At 35.0% G+C, this 26,850-nt stretch overlaps 1 protein-coding gene and 1 non-coding gene across 2 annotated transcripts in view; one reads left to right on the top strand and one right to left on the bottom strand.

Annotated features, from left to right (window-relative positions):
- The window catches only part of LOC143249542 (solute carrier family 35 member F3-like), a 54,634-nt gene extending 29,645 nt beyond the window's left edge, over positions 1 to 24,989 (bottom strand). The window contains exons 1-2 of the mRNA XM_076499567.1: positions 24,646 to 24,989; positions 13,711 to 14,795 (exon numbers count right to left, since the gene is read on the bottom strand). Coding sequence (XP_076355682.1) covers positions 13,711 to 13,954 — 244 coding nt within the window. The 5' untranslated portion in view covers positions 13,955 to 14,795; positions 24,646 to 24,989. The remainder of the gene's footprint in view (positions 1 to 13,710; positions 14,796 to 24,645) is intronic.
- LOC143250038 (U6atac minor spliceosomal RNA) lies at positions 1,877 to 1,991 on the top strand. Its single transcript, XR_013028078.1, has one exon. It is a non-coding gene; the product is annotated as a U6atac minor spliceosomal RNA (small nuclear RNA).
- Positions 24,990 to 26,850: the final 1,861 nt, after the last annotated feature.

Below are 26,850 nucleotides of genomic sequence, written 5' to 3'. Positions count from 1 at the left end.
TTTTCTGCTTTCCTTAATTAGATATCCATCGGTAAAATCACAGCTTTAAAAGGTTTTTAAATTTTTACTTTTTTCACAATTTAAAATATTACTTTTAATTTTTAATCATTAAGAGAAATAATAACTTGCTTTGTTTTTTTTTAATGTACAATCCTTTTCTCACTCCTAATGATTTAAGGTACTTTAAATGTTTGAACAACATACGGCGTATCGTTACAATGAATTATGCATTATTATTCTGTGGATTAACTGGTTGTTGATTTATTTATTTGTCAATTTCTATTCCTTGCCAAAATGTCGCACCAAACATGCTCGCCCTTTCAGCCGTGGGGGCGTTATAATGTGACAGTCAATCTCATTATTCGTTGGTAAAAAAGTAGCCCTAGAGTTGGCGGTGGGTGGTGATGACTATTTGCCTTCCCTCTAGTCTTACGCTGCTAAATTAGGGACGGCTAGCGCAGATAGCCCTCATGTAGTTTTGCGCGAAATTCGAAAACAAAAAAAAAGAAAGATTATAAACCAAACAAACTACTTATATTCTACCAATGTACGGTCCACCGCTAGTATAGCGGTAAGTCTACGGATTTGAAACGCTAAAACCAGGGGTTCGAGTCCCATTTATAGGACCAATTCTTTAGGCCGGGCATGGCCAGCTGGTTAAGGCATTCGACTCTTAATTTGATGGTCGTGGGTTCGAATCCCCGTCGCACTAAACATCCTCGCCCTTTCAAGCGTGGGGGCGTTATAGAGATATGCAAAATTCCGTGTTTATCAGCAACAAAACTAACAATTATAATTATTCCGTACTCTAAATTATGATCAGCAGTTATAATGCGAACGAAACAGGAACTATTGATAAGCCACTATCAAGTAAAACTTCTTTCTTACATTCAATTAAAACGGAAGTTTATTAAACTAATTTAATGATTTATTGTCTTGAACTATGAATATATAAAATCAAAATATTGTAGCAATCACTTTTGTTCCCCCAGCTCAACTGTAGTACTGACTGAGTATTTACAAAAACACAAAGTGCAGTGAAATAACATGTCATAAATATGATTCATTGCATGAGCATAGTACTACTGAAGTGTCGTGAAATACATTCTTATAAATTCAGGCATAATACTGCTGAAGTGTCGTGAAATAAGTTCCAGTTATTGTTTGTTTGTTACTAAGCACAAATATATAAGAAAGGATATCAGGTATCTATGTTCTGCCCATCACGGGTATCAAAATCCAATTTCTAGCAATATATGTCCGCAGACATACCACTGTGCCACTAGAGGGGTATGTAAGCTCAGTAAATAAGACACACGGTATGATACTACTGGAGTGTTGCAAAATAGGAAACAGTACAATAATTTAAAAAAGTTAAAAGCATTACATACTAGCAGACTTTAGGAAAGAGCTAATTACAACAGAATTTGAAACAAAACAACACACGGGTATGAGACATTTCGATGAATAGTGGAAGATTGAACATATTAAGACAATTAAGTACAAATACAGTTTATTATTAACATTTGAAAGAACATAAAACACATCACAAAGATTAAGTAAGAAGCACTTATAAAGCGACTTATTAACAGAAGATGGTTGAAATCAAATTAGATTTATAGGATAAATGAATGCTCGTACATATGAAATACAGTTTCACAAATCAAATGTTCTATGTACATTCTCTTTAAACTGACTAACTGGTAATTTTCGGCAAACACTGGTTAAATCCAGTTAAACGAAACTGTCATTTACGCTTCATTAAGACGAGAAATAAATATTTTAGTACAGTACTGTCAAATGGTGAATAATTATAATACCAGCTGACTGGAATGTGTGGGTGTTTACAGTAAAATTGTGAAGTACCTACGGGTAAGTGTTGTATGAAAGGTTGGCACTCCCCTTGATAAGGACGGAATGGCCTCTGGGCCTCAACACATATATGGTTAAGGCACTGCCGCCTACTCTGCGGCACTTAACCAGATTTTTGGAGGAAGAGGTCTGATGTACCCGACCCTCCTGAGTATTTAACATCAATACCCAAATACCCACACGGTGAAACTCAGCCCTCGTGGATACCAAGGCTTAATACTCAACTTAAACAACTACAGGCTTTCAGATATGAACTCGTTGCCTTACAATATGTGGTTAAAATACTATTGGCTTCTGAGATCGATACAATATATATATATATGTTTGAATATTGCCTGAATAATATTAATAAATTTGAGAACATTATTCATGAGGGATCAGTTTACTGGCAAGGTTGAATCAATATGCCTCAGAATATGTAAATTGGAGTTCTTAGTGAAACATTTTAGCAACAACATATCTATATATTATTCTGTCTATTAGTCAGTATCGTTAGAAAGTATATCCCTCTTATAATATATGTACATGTGAAACAGTTGGTGTAATACCTATAACTTCAATATTATTTTGAATTGGCTAATAAATTACTAATGAAATTTATTTCGAGCACAAAATAACTCTATCAACGTCACTGTGTGGTCTAATTACTTTGCAAGGAGTTTTAACGAGTTAAAAACCTGTCAGTTCTTTTAAGAATAAATAGATAGTTATTCTTGGATTGGTTTGACAAACATCCCTGATTTAACATCACGTGCTTAAAATTAATCATCTGTAGTCTGTTAACAAGAACTCTCTATTAATACAGGAGCCAGGCTTATTAACATATTTACTATCCTTTGGTTTCTATAGTTGGTCAGGTCAGGTAATGGCTTTAACCTACTATCGCTATGGCATAAGCGGTACGGCTTGTATTTGTTGAACATCGTGTGCTGGATGGTAATCTAATCCTGACAACATCATAAAGAATCAAGGGCTTCGGACGAATCACTGCTTTAAGAAAGTCCTGAAGCCCTTGATGGAAGAAATACCATCCGAAAACAGATGAGCACATTCACTCTCCGGTTTGCCAATGACACTCACTCACCCTCTATCTCATGGCATCTGTGGTAGATTAGGTGTTTAAATAGATATGCTAACTCTCCATGGTATGAAATGAACAGCTTGTGAAATACTCATCTGTATGGGTACAGGCCATTGTATTCTCCTTCATCTCTAAACGTTTAGACTTCTTATTGACACTTGGACTAAGATGGAATAGGACGAGAGTAAGGCACAGCCTCCTTTATTTTAATCACGATGTTATTCTATATCAGTCCTGTGGCGGTAGAACAGCAAGTGTAGATAGACTGAGAGCTGCAAGTTACAAATCTGCACAATGGCTGCTCAGGAGGTGTGGTCACCCTCCACTGAAATGTAGCAACATTAGCATTCAGCAACTTCCTGGCTCACTGGGTAAAATCTCTTTAAGGTTGTACTGCTCATTGGGATTAAAAGAAGTGTCCTAAACATTTCCTGGTTCGCTTAAGCTCCGGTAAGTCTATCGCGGCAGACAGAGATCCTACTTTGCACTCAAAATAGCAAGAATAAAAACAATAAAATCTTCAAGCTACTGAACATCTGGATATGTAGAATATGAACACTATTACTAAGAACCAGTGATATTAACATGAAACTAGAACCAGATATTGCTTTGGTTGGTAAATATCTTGCATATTACAACATCCACATTACAGCCCCGGGTAAAACACGTTTTGCAGAAATCAGTATCTTGAGCTGGATACACATTCTTCTAGTGTGGTCGAAGTGCTGAAGAAAATCGAGAGTCAGCATCGAATCAAACAACTTCAGTCAGCTGTAAAGTTTACCTCAAGGTATAAATGCCCACCTTATGACTTTGAGACTGCTTCAACATCATGCAAATATTATCTGTGTACGTGTGTTCTAACGATGACCAACCCTAATGAAGTCAAAGGCAAATTCCATAGGGACTTATAATGCATTATCTCTCAGATACCAAAAAAAACTTGTCCTTCTCTGTAATTTCAAAGATCGTATTGGGTCTGACCACCCCACCTGCTCAGGCATCGTTGACAAGAAAGGCATTAGTAAATGAAACACTAGTAGCCTACACCTACTGTGAAAATGCACAATCTTATTACCACCAACAAATGCTCTGTGTACCAAATAAAATCAAGACCTTGTGGATACGTCTTCATTCTAAACATTAGCGTCTGATAAATTATGTCATTGTCAGGAGGATCGACATTCAAAACGTTAGAGTTACAAGAGCCATGAAGGGAGCAAAATGTTGAACAGACTATCAGATCATTCTCTGAGCTTTCAACTTCCATGTAAAACCAGTTAGAAGACCCGAAATTAAAAATAAACCACCAAAAAATTCTGAATGTCAGTATATTTAGAACCTCAGCACGGTGAAGCGTGCATAAATTATTAGACTAACGTTATAATCAGGTGTATCATCATATGACAACACAAAGAGGCAAAGGGGGCTTCATGTTAGTGATAGCATTCTTTCCACACCATCGTCTCACGTGTCACGTTCCTGTATGTAAATGAGGAGTTGATCTGACCTCAGTTGCTCTGCAAATGAATATACATCTGTTATCCAACTGGAAGTTTAAGTTTTTCAGATTGTATAGGATACAGTTCTTAACGGTTACGTTTATACAGTCATGTGAAAAAGTTAGGACACTCTATGAAAGCCTGTGTATTTTTTGTAACATTTTTGGATATATAGATATTTAATCTCAATTTTAACAATACTGAGAAATTATAGGAATATAACTAAACAATAAAACTGAAGAAGAGACTTTTCAAGATCTTCTGGAAATGTAATTCTACAAAAATGCATATTATAACTGAGGAAAAAGTATTGTAGTAGTTATGTATTGATGTAATACTTATTTTAAATTACAGTTCTTCAGCTTCTACATAAGATATTGTGCAACAGATAATTTGAGGCGTAATGTTTGTGTAAATGTACAATACTCATCTCTTTGTATAGATCATACCATTTGGTTGTGCTCTCCCGAGAATTTGTTATGTCAAAGTGTCGATGAAGTAAGAAGTTACAAATTCATGTACTTGCTCTGTTCTATACTGTTCCTAGTGGTGAGAAACAGAAGTTGGTAACATCATCTATACAGATGAAAACAACAGCTTGCTTTCAACTCAACTTGATATTTACTTTTGCTTTGGCTAAACCTAGGGCAAATGATAAGCGAGGGTTGGGGCTTTACTCGTAAAAAAAAAAAAGACGGAGAGAGAGAGATCAAGAAAAACAGTCAAGTACATCAGTCAAAGAAAACAGAAAACTAGGAAATCTAAGCACTGAGATGTAATAATAAAAACAGTTATTATAAGGTTTTTTTATCAATAGAGCTTCAAGGCAGTAGCTTAAGTATCACTAATTCATTCTAAAGAATAGAGCAAAATTTTCACTCTTGCCAGGCGACACATAAACGTCTACCTCCTTTGAAAATGCCATGCTGTTAGGTAGCTCAACTCGCAATATGAGGGTTGCGGGTTTGATTCTCGTCTCACCAACTATGTTTGCACCTGCAGCTGTGAGAGCATTATAATGGCACAGTTAATCCCACTGTTCGTGTGAAAGAGAAGCCCAAGTGTTGGCGGTGAGTGGTAATATCTGCTTTCCCTCTAGCCTGACACTACAAAATTAGCTAGAATAGCCTTCGTGTAGTTTGGCGCGAAATTCCAAACAAAACAAACTGTCGGAAATAAATATTCTTTTGGTTTCCAAAGTTGAAGACTTATCTAAACCAGAGTGCTTCGAAAGGAACTAAAGTTTGGCTACAGACCTTGTCATGAAGCTTGAATCAACAAACGTGGTAAAAATAGATGCATGAGAATTTTTAAACATTTTATCATCGCTTGGATGAAACCCTTAGTACGATTTCTTCTCATACAGTTATACAATCGTATTACGTTTTTTTGGTAAATTTTACCCTATGGGACTTACATTAAACTTATAATTATTGTTGGACTTCTTTTAATGGGACTGCTTGATTGTTTTAGTTTATGATTGAAACGGCCGAAATAAGAAAATCGCAAGTAGCATATATGTATTTCGTTATATTGTGCCTAGAATTGGTTGAAAGGCTAAGGAAATTATATATTATCTTCTGATGTTAACTATCCCACTTTTGACTTTGTATTTTTATCCATTTTAAAAAGTTAAGATGTATTAATATTTAATTTTGCACGCAGAGAAAAATAATACTTTGGAATAAATAGATAAACAAACAGTTTTGATTTCCTTCCTTAAAACGAAACGTTAACATATCATGCATGAGTAATATACTTGCAATCATGTGTAACGAAATGTAATCTGACTAATTGTCAATGTATTCGATTAAGTTACATTTCAGTCATTTATCCATTAAATTATCGACTTGTTATTATAACCTTCATTATCGATGGTGTCCGCATCTTGCACCATAATGAGTAACTCGGTATTGTTTGACTTTTACAATACTCAGTACAAATGACTAGCCCAAAGATTTGAGCAAAATCAGAAGTTGTATAAGGAAAATGCATAGGGAACTCCAGCGATGGTTAGCAGAATATAACGTGTTTGTAATAAGTTTGTTTAAATCCTCTGGGTGACTAGCATGTTTTAGGTACTTCATAATTACGAAAATATTGGACTAACGAGCATAAATATTTCTAAACCTTATAATAAAAACCCCTTAATCCCATCGTTAATTCTAGAGGTAATCTTTCTCAATACTTCAAACGTCTCTCTGTATAAATTTCCTTTAAAAACTCTTGATAACAATTTATATATTTTCTTATCTATTTCCCACTGTTTGTTTATCTGCTTTTCTTACATAAAATACATTCTCCGTATAAAGCTTTGAAGTTTCTATCCACAAAAGACAACTAGTTCTGTTTGTTTCTATCTAAAACAGGCTATTAGTTATGTTTGTTTCTATTTATAACCGGCTACTAGCTCCAGGGGCGTAGATTTTTTAAACCCGATGGGCTGGGAGGGCGAGTATGTTTAGCGTGACGCGGGCGCGAACCCGCGACCCTCGGATTACGAGTCACACGCCTTACGCGCTAGGCCATGCCAGGCCCATATGTGGACTGTTCATTTTGCAAATTGGTAATCTCTGATTACGTAAACCTGAAAGCTGTAAACATGCAGTCACAGAGTAATTTTGTTGCTATGATACTTGCATGTATACTTAGGCCTACTGACTAATACTTACGAACTATCGCTTAGAATACTTAGGTCGAAAAGCTTAGAAGCACGCCTATATAAAAGATGTACATTTCGGCTATTGAAAAAGCCTACATCTAGGCCTAATTATGTAATTCGATTGGTAAGAACACGAGAATCACAAGAACAAACACACAATTTGTAGGCCTGTGATGCAATAAAACAATTCAACAGACCAAACTGTAGGGGGGGGATGATTGTATGCACTATACCCCCACCTAAAATAAAGGGGGGATGTATATCCTCCCCCCCCCAGGATCTACGCCCCTGACTAGCTCTGTTTGTATTTGTACATAACCGGCTACTAGCTCTGTTTTTATCTATAGCAGGATTTCTGTTCTGTTTCTATCTAAAACACGCTACTAGTTCTGTTTGTTTCTATGTAAAATAGTATATAAGTTATGTTTGCTTCTACCTATAACAGGATATTCCAGTTCTGTCTATAACTGGTTACTAGTTTTCTTTGTTTCTATTTATAACTGACTACTAGTTATGTTTGTTTCTGTCTATAATTGGCTACTAGCTGTGTTTGTTTTCATCTATAACTGGCTAGTAGTTCTGTTTCTTTCTACTTATAGCAAGTGTTGCACATTTATTTTAGTGCCTACGCATATTTCTATATAGTTTTCGTTTTTGCATGTGACGAAAATTCTGGGCTGTGTACTGCGCAAGTCCCGCCTGTTTACCAAATTTGTAAAACCTTCTTGAAAGTGAGAATCAACAATATTTGTTTACGAAAACGTTCTAGAATATTGTTGAAGCGTCGAGAAAATCGCGTGATTCCTATAAAAAGCTGCTAGCCGAGAGACGCAAGAAAAATGTATTGGATAGATACAGTATAGCCCAGCATGGACAGGTGGGTTAAAGCGTTCGACTCGTAATCTGAGGGTCATGATGACCAGCTGCTTTCCCTCTAGTCTTACATTACTAAATTAGAAAGGGCTAGTGCAGATAGCCTTTGTGTAGCTTTGCACGAAATTCAAAAAACAAAACAATCAGTACGCTATAGGTTTAGGAAGCTATAACTGTGATTCGCATCAATAAGTCGAAAAACTACAAAACTGAACCCAGAACTTTTGTAAATTACGAACATAACAAACCGTTCAACGTACATAATGAAATAAATTGTGGACTTGTCTGAAATAAATAATAATACGTAACATAATACATGCTACTAGTTCTGTTTATTTGTATCTATAACTAACGACTATTTCTCTTTGTTTCTATCTATAACTAGCTATTAATTCTCTTTGTTTCTATCTATATCTAGCTACTATTTCTGTTTGTTTCTACCTATAACTGGCTACTAGTTCTATTTCTATCTATAAATGGCTACTACTTCTATTTGTTTCTATGTATAATTGGCTACTAGTTCTGTTTCTTTGTTTTTTTCTATCTATAACAGGCTACTAATTATGTTTATTTCTATTGTACTGTCCAATCTACAATAAGTCAAATATAATTCCCATATCATAAGAAGCATTCTTATAAATGCAGGTGTGTCTATTCCAAGAATTAAATGATGAATGTGAGTTTCTGTACTTACTGTTTTGTAAACAGTTCTAAAATTTTGTTTATCAGAATACAGTCGAGACAGTCTATGAAAGTAACCAATGTCGATAGTTGATGTATTAAGATTACTAAACCTCTTTGCGTGTGTGTATATATACATATAAAAAGCGTGTCACTGGAGACGCTAAAAACTATGTTAAACATTATCGTAATTTGTGAAGAAAGGGAAAACGGATCATAGAATTTGATAATAATCTATGTGGTGATTTGACGTATTAACAAAAACATTACCTTTCGAGGTTTAACTGTCTCATACAAGTGTATGGCAATAAGTGAAACTAACATGTACGCTTGTCAATAATAATTGAACTTGCGTGTAGACGTAAAAGTTGCATGAACTGCATTTCCTACAGAGAATCCTTATAAGAAGAGTTTTAAATATATTTACTCGTAACACATCTACGTATATTCAGCCAGTCATTCTTATTACTGATAGGAAAATTCGTTGTCGATCAGCTGAGTTATTTATTATTTTCATTTGCTAAAAAAACAGTTTTCAAAATACCGTTAGCATGAGTTATCTGACTACATTTTATCAAATATAGAAAGAATGCTACATAGACTGTAATATGCCACATGTAAATCTCCTAAGCAGACAATTAAGAAGAGACAAGCGATGCAGGTTAGCACGTGATCACCAAGTATTCAAATCAGACAAGAGTAATGTTTTATTGTTCAATGTCTGTTAGGTTACTATTGCAACGTAAAATGAAAACAACTAAATAATTGGGCTTATGTTTGTGTTCATGAAATTTAAAAACGAACAAATAAAACGATACTTTTTTTCTTCTTTGTATCCAACTTGGAAACAAAGAAAAAATTATATGTGCAAGAAGAATTCGGGTCTTAAAGGTGAATTTTCAACAAATTTAATAATTGCCTTAGAAACTGTGTGGTTGCCATATTTTTAAACACTTTAGTTTTTGAGTAAAAAATGACATAAAATATGCAGGTCCTCGAACTCAAGTTCCTCTCGGTCGTTCGGCTGTTTCCATGACGTTTTACAACTATGATGTAATAGTTGCCAAACACGCTTCGTTGCGCGCCGACCATTTTGTTCCTTTCAGTGCTGGTGTTTTATGTAAATCTATCGGTACTTTTCTCGGATTACATACTTTGTGAGACTATTTTTTGTCTTGATATTGCTACTTTATGTTACTTTATGACAATATGGTTTACTGCGTTGCTTATGGTTGTAAAAACGGTTCGGCATCTGGCAAAAGCTTTTTTTCGTTTCAGTGCAAGGAGAAGAAACCGGTAAGGTGGCGACAGTGGGTGCGGATGGTCAATAGGAAGAACTGAACTCCTTCACACCATGCAAAGCTTTGTCAAGATCACTTTGAACGCTCATGTTTTGTGTTGGATCCCACTGTTTTGGATTCCGTGGGTTTCAAGCCAGGCAGGTTGAGACTGAAACAACCATCGGCAGTAGACAGGATCGTCCCCACCATCTTTCTTCGTGTAGAGCTGAGGACTGATCTTAGCCTGATCTTAGCGTACAGGTTCCACCCCTCTGAAACCATCCCTTGCCATTACGAAAAGAACAAATTTAAAGGTACGTGTGCAGTTTTAAGCGATAAACAATAACTGGTATAATATAATAATTTAAAAAGTACAAGGTTTTGAAAAATGAAACTAGACGTACACATTTCACATTCATGAGCGTGTTTTGTATTTGTGGCACCTGAAAGTCAGTGAAACCTTGATTTCCTAGTCTAGACAGTGGACAAATCTATCCCAAAAAGAGTATATTCCAAGTTTAAAAGCTGGTAGATCATTCTGTAGATGTTTTTGTATCATTTTTAAATATGAAAAAGTTTGAAGAATTCCCTTTTTCAAATTTAACATTTCAAGATAAATTAACTATTCAGACTGCTACATCTAGTTTGATTTTATAGACCGAATTATGACGTATAATTGAAATTCATTTTGTTACGAGTCATAAATACCCGGTAAATGATTGTGGAAGGGCCGAGTATTAGTTACTATTGTCGGCAAAGTATAAACAAATAAAAGCCAGTCTGTGATACCAATAATTTATAAATACCAGACAGGTTTCGAAATGCTTAAAATTGCACGTGAAAAAATACAGACCATATTTGTTGTCATGACTTAGGCTTACCATTCTTCTACTGGAGATATGACCTACTCGTAACCGACCTGGGCGCTATCTGTATCACTCACAGTTCCGCTACTCTCGTTCGTGGAACTGTCCTCATCACTAGAACTTGTCAGATCTGTGTCAAAAGCAACTGTTCTAGGTTCGTTCAGAGTAGGTTCGAATTGATATGGCGCTACTCGACACTGTTCAGAACACAAAGTCAAAACAGACTCCGCCTCTGTTTCTCCGTATGCACTGGCCATGTTTATTTACATTCAACGCGCTGGCATTGGCGGTTTGTTTGGCAACTATTTCGTCACAGTACTTTTCCTAGCGGCAAACGTAAAAACTAAAACATTCGGATTGCCGCTCGGAAAGGGCTCTTTCTGCACCAAGTTCTATGTTCATTTATTAGCACATTTTGTTTTATAAAAAATGTGAACCTGCAAAATTAATCAGTACGAGTAGTTCTTTTGACTACAAAGTTTTCTTTTTTTTCTGTTAAATTCACCTTTAACGAGTTCTAAACTCTTGTTTTTACTTACAGTCGTAAATGTTCGAATTCTACAAAAGTGCTCTTCTAAGTACGTACCACAACTTGATGTTGATATAAAGACTATTTTTACGTTTTAGTTTCACAATATTAAACACTTGTCCAAACGATACGGAAAATGAATATAATCAACAGTACGTAAGTGTTAAAAAATCACAACCATGAATTATAGTAAAATAAAAACTCGTAAGAAAACTATCAAACTAACATGACTTTATACAACTGATCTAGGTATATTCATTGGCTACCAAACTAAGATAACTGTGTAAAGCTAATTTAAATACATTCATTGGCTACTATACTGAGATAAGTGTGTTCATCTAATACGAATAAATGCATTGGCTACCAAACTAAGATGCTGTGTACAGCTAATACAAATAAATTTATTGGCTACCAACTAAGATGACTGTTTATAACTAATGCAAATAAATTAATTTAGCCATAAAACCAAGATGACTGTGTAAAGCTGATTTAAATAAATTCATTGGCTACTATACTAAGATACCTGTGTTTATCTAACACGAATAAATTCATTGGTTGCCAAACTAAGATAACTGTGTACAACTAATACAAATACATTTATTGGCTACCAACTAAGATGCCTGTTTATAGTTAATACAAATAAATGCATTGGCTATAAAACTAAGATGACTGTGTACAGCTAATATAAATAATTTTATTGGTTACTATTCTTTGGTAACCGTACAGATTATTAAGATAAATTCATTTTCTACCAAACTAAACGATTATATACAGCTAATCTAAAGAGATTTATTGACTACGTAGAAAGAAAACTAATGAGAAAGTATTGGAACGTGCGAAGACCAAAGAAATATTTGTATGTAGAAAGCAAAACGTGTTATTTTGGGCATATAATTGGATCTAAAGAAAAGTTGACAGAGATGTTGATGGGTAAAATCAAAGGAGAGAAAACGACGAACAAACCTGAGATTCGATTACATGAGCAAATGGAAGAAAGAATAGGAAAAGTTGGTGACATCAATGAGGAAAAGAAAATACGTCGTCAACCCTCAGAACTGAAGACTAGGTATGATCTGATTATGGCATTCGGTTTGCAATCTGCGGGTCACGAGCTTCAATCTCATTACTGATCGTGCTCGCTCTTTTAGCAGTATGGTAGTTATAATGTTACGGTCAATTCCACTATTCGATTAGAGTAGTTCAAGAATTGGCGGTAGGTAAGTTTCAGTAGTTCCTCACCCTCTAATCTATTACTTTTAAGTTGTGGACAGCTAGGGCAGATAGCCCTCGAGTATCTTTGCACGAAATTAAACAAAAAATATGAATTTATACAAATGATTTAAATAAAATAATTGTCTATATTAAACTAATGTCTGTTACTGCTGTTTAAATAGATTCGTTGTCTACCATGGCCCAGCATTACCAGGTGGAGGGCCCGACATGGCCAAGCGTGTTAAGGCGTGCGATTTGTAATCTGAGGGTCACGGGTTCGAATCCCGTTGCACCAAACATGCTCGCCCTTTCAGCCGTGGGGGCGTTATAATGTGACGGTCAATCCCACTATTCGTTGGTAAAAGAGTCGCCCAAGAGTTGACGGTGGGTGGTGACGACTAGCTGCCTTCCCTCTAGTCTTACACTGCTAAATTAGGGACGGCTAGCACAGATAGCTCTCAAGTAGCTTTGTGCGAAATTCAAAAAACAAGCAAACAAACACCCAGGTGACCCGAGGGTCGTGGGTTCGAATCCCCATCACACCAAACATGCTCGCCCTTTTAGCCGTGGGGGCTTTATAATGTTACGATCAATCCTATTATTCGCTAGGTAAAGAGTAGCCCAAGAGTTAGTGGTGGATGGTGATGACTAGCTACCTTCCCTCTAGCCTTACACTGTTAACTTAGGGACGGATAGTGCAGATAGTCCTAGAGAAGCTTTGCACAAAATTCAAAACAAACCAAACCAATTGTCTCACAGTTTTGTTTCAAAACTGTCATGCTTGTATACAGCTGTATACAGTTTGTTTAAATTTATTAATTGTCTACTAAACTAATGGCCGTGTTAATAGCTGATCCTAGAAATACATTTTTTCCAATTTAATATGACTGCATACAGTTAATTTCGATAAATTGCCTGTCTGACAAAGTATTGTGACTATATACAATTAAGTTAAATAAATTCATTACAAAATAGTATGATTATTTATAGTCTGTTTAAATAAAACTTTATTTACGTTAGCTTAAACTGTACAAATTCACTTAGGCTAATGATAGAATACTAACATACTCGACGAAAATCAACAAGTAGCCTGGAACACTGTTTGATACATATGTGTGAAGAGAAGTAACTAAATTAAAAAACACGTCTTACCTTGATTCTGATCCAAATCATTCTCTTCATTTCCGTCAGTTGGAATGACAGTCAAATTGTCTTGCGCATGCGTTCTTAACGACGCCATTGATAAGGGATTAAAACTTCCTGTTTGACGAATACCATTAGCCAAAATATCCACAGCTGTTGATTCATGAAATGCAGTTTCTTCAGAATTATTTTCACTTTTAGCATCTGCTTCACTAGTTATTACAACAACAGGGGGTGGAAGCGGCTTCGCCATGACTTTCAAGACAGGAAGTTTAGACTTTGGGTTAATATTATCTTCTTCAAACACCACGTTTTTGTACGTTTTGTTGTGTCATAAGCGAGCGTCCATGGTAGTCTACGTTTTTAGATCTAACTGCTATCACAGTACTTCTTTCTTGTATACTTTACTGGTTATCTCATCACTTCATTAGCTCTATAATTTTACTTACTTATTTTACTTTGCACACAGGATACTAATTAACCGCTTTCGTATTAATTCTGGAATTTATTTAACGTTTTATTTTGCGTTGATTTTGTAAAGTATCTTAGGTTGATACTTAAACGTTTAGTACAGAACTTGAATTTTGTTTGATTGACTCTTACAAATTAAACAAGAAAAATCGATAATGTTTCATTTATAAAGTAGACATGCCGATTTTAATAACTGTTTTCTATTAGTTTTTCAAGGCGTCTTTTAATGTTTATCGTAATCACAGCAGAAGAAAGGCACATATATAACAATTATAATCAAGACAACAATAAATTAATCGTTTTACTTGTCCATCAATCGTCTCGATTTAGCTCACTGTCAAAAAACGTCAGCTGATCCGCCACACGTTCTACCATCTTCGTTTGTTCCTCTAAGTTTCTTCACGGACATCACCAATGACGACAAAGTCGGTTGTGCCGAAACAGTTAAAGTTATCGTTTTAACAAGATGTTCAGAACCAACTTTAGCAGAATGCTTCAGTTTTGGTCCTCTCGAAGATTTACATTAGTTTCGAAATAACCATACGATGTTGCTTCTCTTCTGACCAGCTCACGTCTTCCACAACAGAAGTCTTCATATTTTCTCACAACAATTAATTTTAAGCCTGCAAGATAAAACAGACGATAACTGCATTCTTCTAATTTGAAAAATATTAACCAAAAATTTGTACATATATGTTTCTATAGAGCAGTTAGTGTTTTCTGTGGTACTTACGGTGAGATTGTGGTAGTCAAATATTAAACGTTATTAACCCAACTCTAATTATAAATTAGTAAATAATTGTTAACAACTTTTATTAATAATGACAATATATCTATGTATAATAGATATTTATTTTGTAATTACATGCTCATTAATAATTAGTTTTGGGCTGACGTTTCACCTGTTGTTCTGCTACCGTCATGAAGCTCCTAAAAAGGGCATTATTCTTACAAAATTATTGTTTTGTTAATTAGTTTCAGTTCACGTAATTTTATGGCTATACAGGATTATTCTTTACTAAGTTGGGTAATAAATAAGGAAAAAATAGTATAATGTATGTTTTTTATATTTGTAAACTGTGGGGACAGCGTGACTACACATTACATCATAAAAAAAAATCCTGCTCAGTGTTTTCAAGAATCCTTCTCTCCATATTTCACTGGAAGGTCGTTATAAAAATAACACCATGTAACACAATTTTTACTTTATCTTGTTCCTGAGCAGAAAGTGTTATTTCCCAATTGCTTGTGCCTTAAGTAAATGGAAAAGACCTTTTTTTCTATTCAAACTTTTCTTTTGTGACTTGGGAGCGTATAACGAAAACATGATGGGAGACTATATTTGAGGGCTGATACGTGAAAGTGATTTACATTACAGTTGCAAATCTCGAAAAACTACTCACTTCTAAACATTTTTGCATAACTTTAGTATAAATACATGTAAATCTTAATTGATATGTTGTGTTATTCAGACTTTATGTTAATAAAAATGTGCTAATTTCCTATTTTTACATAGAAAATAGGTTAACTTCTAAATTTCATTATCCAGGCCACAAAAGCAAAGTTTGAAGGGAATAATGGCCATTTTCTGTACCTTTACAACATAAGCAATTAAGAAACAACACATACTATCCAGGAACACAATTTGTATTACATAGTGAAAATTTTCCCAATCCGCTTCTGACTTACGTGCTAACCAATATACTTATCTCTAGTATTTCGTTGATATATAAACTCAAAATTTACCAAATTGAAATAACAAACAAACTCAATATTCATTACAACTTCGTAAAATACTCGCTAATTATCCCTTAGTCTGACTGACGTTTTGTTTCACTTAAAAAAACCTTCTAAATTTTCTCGTGGTTCAGCTATGCGTATAGGCCCGGCATGGCCAAGCATGTTAAGGCGTGCGACTCGTAATCTGAAGGTCGCGGGTTCGCATCCCCGTCGCGTCAAACATGCTCGCCCTTTCAGCCGTGGGAACGTTATAATGTTACGGTCAATCCCACTATTCGTTGGTAAAAGAATAAACCAAGAGTTGACGGTGGGTGGTGATGACTAGCTGCTTTTCCTCTAGTCTTACACTGCTAAATTAGGGACGGCTAGCACAGAGGGCCCTCGAGTAGCTTTGTGCGAAATTCAAAACAAACAAACAAACAAGCTATGCGTATATCACGGGACCTTAGAAACCCCTTTAGGTAAAGAATTATACAAAAGACAGATGTAATATATAACCTATAAAATTACAATGAAATATTAACAAACAAGATATAACCAGATATTATCAGAATTAGTTGTTTTTTACAATGTAACTCATACTCAATCATTGAATGGCATGGCCAGTTGGCTAGGGCGCTCGATTAGCAATCCGAGAGGCACGGATTCAAATCCCCGTCATATCAAACATGCTCGCCATTTCAGCCGTTATAATTTTACAGTCAATCCCACTATTCGTTGGTAAAAAAATAATAATCCACGAGGTAGTGGTATCTAGCTATCTTCTTTTTAGTCTTACACTCCCTGATTAGGGACAACTATTGCAGATAGCCCTCGTTTAGCTCGCACTAGGCCTGGCATAGCCTAGCGCGTTAAGGCGTGCGCTTCGTAATCTGAGGGTCGCGGGTTCGCGCCCGAGTCGCGCCAAACATGCTCGCCCTCCCAGCCGTGGGGGCGTTATAATGTGACGGTCAATCCCACTATTCGTTGGTAAAAGAGTAGCCCAAGAGTTGGCGGTGGGTGGTGATGACTAGCTGCCTTCCCTCTAGTCTTACCCTGCTAAATTAGGGACGGCTAGCACAGACAGCCCTCGAGTAGCTTTGTGCGAAATTCCAAAACAAACAAACAAACAAAAGCTTCGCACTAAATTCAAAAACAAAAAAACACAATAAATAAATTAGTACATTGTAAACCAGCCATTGGTATAGTTATACATTACAAATCATTTTACCATAATTTCCATGGAAGAAAACTGAATGTATTTAATTATCCATTATGTATTTTGTTCTTAAATAGAATAGTTCATAAGACACCTAAACAAAGCTTAAACAAGTAACAAAGAAATCTTCGTTTCAAGTTTAACACAGTAACAAAGGATGATAATAAAACTGTTTCTCAATTCAAAGTATGTTCCTCTTTATCAACAGTTGGTAAAAATATTTTCGAACTGCTATTTCCAACGGGTTAAGTTTGAAGCTTTTTTAATATATATAATAATGATGATGCCTCACTCTGCAGGAATACATCTGAAACTACAAGACGTATAAAAGAGAAAATAATTTCGGACCCGTAACTCCGAAAACCTGAGTTCTTCCACATCACCAAACCATCTTATGGTAATATAGTTCAATGTTTAATTGTTTCAAACTTTTACTTACATATAGTTATGTTAATGCTTAAAATGAAAGCTGTTGGGATATTAATCTAAGGAAGTGGTGTGGATTAATTTTACCTTTTTTATTAAGAAATTAAGTACTGAAGATATTAAACAGTTATTATTATCCAGTGACGTCACGCAAAACAATGCTTCTTAAACTGAGTCGTGTAACAAAATCTTATATTCTACCCCTGCACACACACTCTAATAATATAACTATAGAAAGTTTAAGATGCTATGTACAAACATGAAAGATTAGGACATTAACAATTTGGTCATGCCGGGCTTAATGATTGATAACACACCGTATACTGTAACACCTACAAAAGATTTTTAGCTCAAGCCAGAATTCAGTGGTTGTTACATTTATTTTGGGCCCGGTTAGGGCACTCGTCTCGTAATCTGAGGGTGGCAGGTTCGAATCCCCGTTACACCAAACATGCTCGCCCTTTCAGCCGTGGGACATTATAATGTGACGGTCAATCCTACTATTAGTTGGCAAAAGAATATCCCAAGAGTTGGCTGTGGGCGATGATTACTAGCTGCCTTTCTTCTACTCTTACACTGATAAATTAGGGATAGCTAGCGTAGATAGCTTTCGTGTTTTGCTTTGCCCTAAATTCAAGAACAAACAAATAAATATAAGCTTCTTCGAACAGAAATTAATTAGAGAAGATTTAAAATTTGTTGTGTACTGCATAATGTTTAACATGTTTAACGTTTTTTCTGGTTTCAAATGTTGTTGGTAAGATAACTCCACTCTACCTAAAGATATAAAAATTGTTATTACACTGTTTAAGAATTTCTCAAAAAAAAATTGAATTCACTGTAATTACCTTACGTAATAGAAGAGAATACAGACCATCATATAATTAATGAAGATAAATTGTCATGACTTTACACACCCATTCAGATGGTAATTACTGCTATAAATAATTGTCTTCACTATACCTTTTGACATTGTGACCTTTTTCGATTTCTTTCAAATGCCAACCAAAACTGTTGCAAGTTTTTTTGGTTTTTCTTTACACCAAGATTCAAAATTATGGATTTTAAGTTGTGGGAGAGACTAAGATATATAGCGTTTAAATTAATTCATTTACAGTGATATGAAATCTCGCTAATACTTGAGATTATACACACGTTTCCTAAACTGCTGGTCTACTGTTGTAATTGATAAGTTTTTAAGTGTGTTTCTAAAAAGCGATATGAATTTCACTCTAATATTCGAGTTACCAAGTGAAGTAAATATTATATATTTATGTTAGTGGTGAAGCCTTGTCTTGCTCCTTCGATTTGCCCATGGTTACTGAATTCTCTGAAATTGGTGAAACTGAGTTTGCCTGCTGAATAGTCCACAAAAATAAATTAATAGTTTCAGTGCCCCATATTCTTCAAATCCTATAGTAGTAACATTTTTTGTGGTGTTTAAAAAACAAACTCAAATCATCATGAAAATATTTTCATTATTCCTTTTTTTTTATCCGTTGACATTACAAAATGTTTCTTCTAGTTCTGGTATGCTGTTACATGTAATGTGTGTCTATTATTCCCACCAATTGAAATTACGAATACATTTCTTCCACTGCTGATGTCTTGTTGCAGGTAATGCATTTCTAGTGGTGTGTAGTTTTTATCACTCGCCATTATAAACATGCTTTTGCTACTGCTAGTTTCGGTTACAAATACTGAAGTTTTTAGTGTTATGTATTTACAGCATGTTTCTCACTATGCTGGTCTGGTGTTAGAAACAATATGGTCGTCAGGTTTTTATGTATGGACCAGATTCTTTACAGCAGATGGCTGTGACTTGTTGGCGATATATTTCAACAACAAAACAAAAAGGACACAGTACACTTGTTTTAAAATAATATTTTCAAAACAAGACAAATGTACGTAAAAATGTTTATTACATAGGTAATCATCAAATTTGTAACTAGAGCTTTAAATAATTGTCCTTTATTCTTCAAACTCCGTAAAAATTAGTTCAATTACTTTAGAACACAATTTACAAGACAAATTATTTTTCTATACTCTGTTATTATAATTATCTATGATACTTTCTCTTTAAAAATCGCCAGTATACGCTATTTATCGCTAAACTCACAATACACCGTCTAGATCTATCTATCAAACTACATTTTGACTTTATTAATAGACCTACAGAGGTCTAGAATGTTCCACACAAACTACTAGCTATTATGATGCACTAATATTTAATTGAAATTATGAGAAAACTACACAATGTATGATTCGTAAGCAGTTACATAAACAAACTGATGTTAAACTACTGTTCCTAAAAATAATTAAATTTAACATTCGCATTACATTTAAACGGAAACATTCGTGTATATCTAACAATGAGCCTCTCATCAAGGAAAATATTTACAATATTTTAGTACAATATAAAAAGGCTGTTTTCAATTCATGTATAAAATCTACTCCTACAGTCTGAATTAATATTTGCAGTTTCCTTGATGGCCTCTAGGTTACCCACAGGTCTGGAGTCAAACTTCGCCACTAGGCACAGATTCCAGAAATTTATACAGAAGTGGCTTGAGCCATCCCTCTTCTTCACAATTACCACTGGTGAACACTAGCTAAATTCTAACACTAATTTATTTCAGTTTCTAACATTACCTCGACTTCTTGCTTGATTATATCTCTCATGACATAAGGCATCTAGTATGGCCTCACACTGACTAGATCACTGGTTGTGGTCTCCATCCTGCGTCGCATAAGTTCTGTTTTTTCTGGTTTTTGGGGAGAACGTTTGCATACTGTCATATTAGATATTGTAAGTCTTTCTTCTGTTTATCAAACAGTTCTTCACTATCTTTGTACGTCTCATCTTCACCAGGCAGCAGTCTTAGGTCTGGAAGATTTTATATTCTATAATAAACTCACCATCTTCTGGTTCTTTATCTATGACAGCCACACCTGCAATGTTCATTTGTGCGTCTGTAGCTGCTCCCATTAGGTATTCTTACCTCTCAAAGTACCTCTTCATCTGAGTGGCATGGTAGCCTTTTGCCTTCCCATACATTTTCACCTTTTAGTCCGTTCTATTAATCAATTATTGTACTTAAAAAGGCCCTTTTCATGCAGGATAAATTTGTTGTTGTGCGTGGGTAGCAGAAACAAAACCTTTTGTCCGATCATTAAACGCCAATCCTTGGCCTACATTTCATAGAGATGCTTCTGACTCCCTGAAGTGCATACAAACTTTCTTTGGTGAGATGGGAGGTTTCTTCAAGTGAGTCTCTGAAGTGTAACACGTGCTAGGACATGTTCTTTACACCTGACTTTTCTTCTCTTCTTCACATTTGAACCGAAAATTGTTCTCCCATGCAGTAGCTCCAAGATAAAAATCTTAAACTCACTTAAGTGACTTCTTGGTAAGCAAATAATGCTGGCTGCAAACACTTGTTCCAATCACATGGTCTGTTCTGGCAAATTTTCTTCAGCAAGCTTTTTAAAACTCCGTTTACTTTTTCACTATGTTCTTATGAGGTTATGTTGGGGGGTAAAGAGCTGCCTAGTGCTGATGATACTGTACACCTTTAGGGACCCTCTGTCACCCATGACTTCTTTTGGAAAGCCTACTCCACAGAACATTTCCAGATAGGGCTCACTAACTTCAGCATAGTTATGGCTTCTGGATGACGTGTTGCATAGGCAACTGCTGCCACCATGTACCTGTTGCCCTTGTCAGATACAGGTCCTGGTGGTCTAATCAAGTCCACAGTTAGTCTGCTAAATGACTCTTCTTTGAGAGACATCTCATCCAGTTGCACTTTGGCTACATTTTCTTTTGGTACTGTCCTATGGTAAAGCCACATGGCTTCCAAGATCTACTCACATATCCAATGAACCACAGCCAATAGAAATTGCTGTAGATTTTGTTTGCCATCTTCTTCACTCCTGGATGTCCTACCGCAATTAGCTCTTGAACCAATTTCATCACGTAATTGGAACTATGATCTGTTTAACTTCTCCAGTAGAATTACCTTATTTGATCTGTTACAGTACTTCTTTCTGGTCCTCTATTCTGTAATTCCCTTTGTCATTTGTCTTATGTTTAACTTTTTCCTGGGCACCGTCTCAAAGTTTCTGCAGTGAAGAGTCTTTCTTCTGTGTTCCTTTAGTTCCTGTAAACTTACACATTTAAGTCATAGATAAGTGTATTTATGCACATGGCCTCAAGGTATTTCACATTGTAAGGTGTGTCTGCCTTTATTCTCACTATGAGAAACTTTCTCACTGTCCCACCAATCAACATACACACATGTATCTTGTCCATCATCTAGCCATCAGACACCAGACTAGTTCTCAATGTTGCATTGCTATATCCATTATCTCATAGGATTTACGCTTTCTTGTCTATAACATTGCCTTTACTTACTGACATGGCATGATTTGTTGACATCTCTCGATGCTTGTCACATGTTCCAATCACTACTGGCACTATTTACCCATTTATTAACTTGACTGACCATCAATCATGCATGGGTTTAATTATAGTGACAGCAGCTCATTTTTGTGGTACATATGATGAGCTATTTTCATTCTGTTTCTTCTGGCAGCAGAATCCATGGTGATAGTTATTCTTTTCTATTTTTTTGCCAACACCGTCTTTGTAAATATCTCTAGTTGCTTTATGTTGAGATGCCTTCTGTTGCTTGTTGGTGACAAACTTGCTCACTCACAATGAGCTCCATTTGATAAGAAGTAAATCGTCTCTTTTCCTTTTGTCAGCTGGCTTTTTGTCACCCTTTGTAGCATTTTGCTTCTTATCAGCCACCCTTGGTTTCGACTTTGACTGGTTATTCTTGGAATTTTTAGTTGCACTCCCTCCATGAGCTTTCATACACTTCTCTGCTAGCTTGATCATCTCATCCAACTCTTTCAGTACTCTTTCTTTGAGGAACAGTAGCATGTCAGTGAAACATGTTTTCATAAACTGTTATCGTATTAGTTGGTCTGTCAGTCCTTCAAAATTATCTTTATACTTGGCCATGTCAGTCCACTTCATAAAGTATCACTATCGGTGTCTCACAGACTGAACTACAGTTTGGATAATGTCAGGTTTGGCTTAGCTGAAATTATGACAAAAACTTCCTTGGTTTGTTCATAGTGTTTCAGAAAGATCACTTCAAACTTTTCATAATCTATGGCAACTTTAAACTTTATACCAGCACACACTGTAGGCCTTTTTGTGTGAAAAGGGGTCTACGACAAGTTTTCCAGTTGCTTTTGCTCAAGTTCTGACTTTAGGTGAATCTTTCATACCTCTCCAGAAAAGCATCCATCTCATCTTTCTGTTCAGCAAATTTGGGTAGTTTGGATTGGCTGCCCCTGATCCCATTGTCATTCGTGGGTCCTCCATCTTTCTATTGAGTAAACTTGGCAACCTCACTTTTGTGCCTTTATATTTCTAGCATTTCTTTTCTCTCTCTCTCTTCTTTTCCTCTTTCTCAGTTTTTCTTCTTTTTTCTATTTTTTCTCTTCTCTGTTGATGTCTTCTACTGCTAGCTCTTATTTTTGTTTAACAAACATTCATAGATCACCATCATTGAGCCCAAATTATTCACTCCTCTCTATCCAATTATCAAAGTCAGTCGGCATGATTATATTGTGTAGGTGCAACCTCTACAACATTTTTGCCACTATTTTTGTATATAGACCTAGTTGCCGCCGTTTTTTTACATCAAGTGATACCACCGTTTACCACTATATATCCTGGTTGGCTTGTCACTGTCAGGTTTCTATGTATGAGCTGGATTCTTTACAATAGTGTCTGTAACTTTTTGGCGATAAATTTAAACAATAAACAAGCAACACTCAGTCTAGTTGCTTTAAAATATAATGTACTCAAATAAGTCAACCTTATATATAAATGTTTGTTACACTGTTGATTATCGCAGTTGTATCCAGAGCTTCAACTGATTGTCTTTTTTGTGTGAAAATCCAAGCAGGCTGGTTCAGTTACTTTAGAAAACAATTTAATAATATAAATTATTCTTCCTGTTCTGTTATTACAATACAGACTGTGATAATATCACTCTCAAAATTGCCACTATACGTTTTTTAACAGCCAAAAGCACAATCACGCAGTCTGGATATACCTATCGAACTGCATTTTTAACGCCTATTTATACCCTGACAGAAGCCTAGAACGTTTTACACACTACTAGAAATTAAAACAACGAGAAAAACACAGAAAGTTCTAATAACGCGGCGCAATAATACAACAATAACTAATTCTTAACTGAAGGACTACACACAGCATATGATCCACAAACAGTTATATACACGAATTTGCGGTAAACTACAAATCCTCAACTTATCTAAGATTAACATTCGCATTAAAATGCTACAGTGTACTATATTTAGTAGTGTTTTAGCGATATATAATTCTGTATTTCGACATTATGAACATGATTTTCTGCTGTTAAAAGTAACGTGCTTCTTTCTAGTGGTATGTAATTCTCTTATCCCTCGATAAAACGAACACCGTTTCCTATCTGTTCCCTCTTCACATTACGAATACGGTTTCTCTCTGCTGGTTTACTGTAACAAATAATCTATTATCCTTCAATATTACGAATACGGTTTCCTACTATTGATCTTCTGTTACATATAATTTGTAATGATATGTATTTCTGTTATATCTTGACATTATAAATACATTTGTCCTGCAGTTAGTCAGCTCTGAAAAGTTTTTTTATTTATATCTGCGAATACTCTCTTTGTTATGTAATATTTATGCTTTATACGCATTTTATCTATTCAGTTTCGCTAATTATCTGTATAATGCTTTTATAATTAAATCACAGCCTAATTTCACCAATTTATTTGTTAATATAATTTTTTCTTCAAACGTTTAGTATATTAAATTCTAATTTTAATAGTTGCATTTTTGTATTTTTAATTTAATGTGAAAATTTTAAATCCAAAATTACCAAAAATGAAACATTTTCATCTTTCCTTCATACCCTTCCTAGAATAGAAATAATTTCCCTTAATTAGCTTCTTTTGTTTAAGAAAATGTTTTTATCAATTTCTTCTTGACATACACAGTAAAATAAACTTACAGGCTTGTAAATATCCTTTCTCTCCTAGACTACTTCTCTCTTCAGGTTAAGTGTGGCTACTCAAAGAGTGACACGTTTAGCGTTGTGGATGTATATAAAATCTGAGTTGAACTCTTGTATATTTACTTAATTTCTTAGACGGTTGTCGAACAGTTATTGATGCGTACAACTGTCGCACATGAATGCAATATAAACTACGCACAGAAAACACGTCTGATCACAACTAACCAAGAGACATGTATTAGAGTCGAAAGTATAGTTCGTAGAGCGTTAAGCGTTAGGTGAGATCGAACGCGATTTGCTTCGCTGTAAATCCAACTCTTCAGCTTTGCCACGATTGTAGAAACAGAAAACGTGTTTTTCTTGCGTATGGTTCCCTAGCGGTGAGAGTTGGAGAGAAAGGCTTGTTTAATTTTCTATCTGTCACTTCCTATTGATATGCGTATTTGCTTCTTTAAGAGATTAATTATACAGTCTCGTTTTCTATCGAATTTGTTTTATTCGACTCTTTATCTGTTTCATTCTTTGACATTTAGTCTTCCTGCCTTTTTTGTGGGTGTTTCAATATCTTTCTCATTATTACCATTTTATGTTTACTCTAAAAAAAAAACATTTCCTTTTCTCTCTTTATCGTTATTTAACTCCCCCCCGCAAGTACACGGTAAGTCTACGGATTTGCAACACTAAAGTCGGGGGGTTCGATTCCGCTCGGTGGGCTCAGTAGATAGCCCTACGTGGCCTTGCTATAGGAAAACATACACTTATTTAATTTTACGCTTCATTGTTTCGTATCTTTTTTTTACATTCTGATTTCAACCCCATCTGCTTCTCACGTAACTTTCTTTACTCTATAAGTAAAACGTATGTATAGCAGTTCGAAAATTTATTATAACACCCTATTTTCCCTATAGTTTTGGTTTTTTTTAAAAAAAATAAAACAACTGTAGTTTAATTATCTGTCGTACGAACAAAATGAATAACATAAAGGTGGAAACATCAAAAATCAAGCTAAGAATTTGATTGCAGAAATTATAATTGAGGACAGTTCTAATGATAAGGAATTCGCAGCTTTTTTCGAGCAAAATGTTAATCACAGATATAAATATGGCTGCATATAGATCAATAGATCAATAAATATTTACTATATACTAGGAATGTTAGATAACTAGCTCTGCACTTGAACACAGCCTTATTTAGAATGCGTTTATTAGATACTATAAAACATAAGGCGGTCTTTCGGGTTTTGAGATCGATTTTACACAAACACAATTTCATCAATTTGTGGTAAAGCACATAATAGAGCTGATAATGCTCTTCACTGGAAACAATGCAGCGAAATATTTCATTATTCTTCAGTTATATCTTTCTTTAACCTATTACCAGGTATGATTTACTTGGTTTCTCTGCTATCTTTTACAAGTTATTTTTCTATATTAACCAGCAATTGGTCTAAATCATTGAGTAATATAATAGAGCATATTTTCTTTAATACTGAAATGATGAAAGCATATTACTTATTTTATTATTAAACTTAAAGGATTCACTTGTACATGGTTCTCAACTTTGTAAATTTTTCGCCAAAAAAGCATCTATTTGGAAAACATCTCTTATATTTTATACATTTTTTTCATTACGTCATAATATTCGTCATTTCCATCAACACCTCCATAATGTTCCATTTAGACTAAATTGTCTGTTTTCGGTAAAATTCATATCGTCATTTTCATCATGTTCATCTTTATCATTGATATTCAAAATTTTCATTGTTATTTGATCATGGCTGTTTTTTTCTACCTTTTGCTGCAGTGCTAGTATTTGCCAAAATTTTTTTGGCTGTTTTCCTCTTGTCTCCGACTCAATTTAGAATAAATTGATAATCCATCACACTTAGAACCATAACAAGAATCTGCTAAGTATCTTGAACATCTAAAAGTTAGACATCTACTTGATAAAGATTCCATTTTGAACCATAATTGTAATTTGTAAGACAGCCGTTGAAGAAGTCGTCAGCAGTTTCGATCAATCGATATAGAGCAGCAAATGATCCAATGTAACTAAAAATAGGTTAAATCGATGTATTTTTGGTCAGTAATAATGCTCAAAAAAAGGAACCTGAAAGATAATTTCCCCAATGGATCCTTTTTTTCTGACCAGCATGAGCTAATCCGATTTGTAAATACAGGTGTCATTTAAATACTGAAAAAA

Source organism: Tachypleus tridentatus, chromosome 4, assembly GCF_004210375.1.
Source record: "Tachypleus tridentatus isolate NWPU-2018 chromosome 4, ASM421037v1, whole genome shotgun sequence".
Classification (NCBI taxonomy): domain Eukaryota; kingdom Metazoa; phylum Arthropoda; class Merostomata; order Xiphosura; family Limulidae; genus Tachypleus; species Tachypleus tridentatus.
This window is presented reverse-complemented; position numbering and strand designations above follow the sequence as displayed.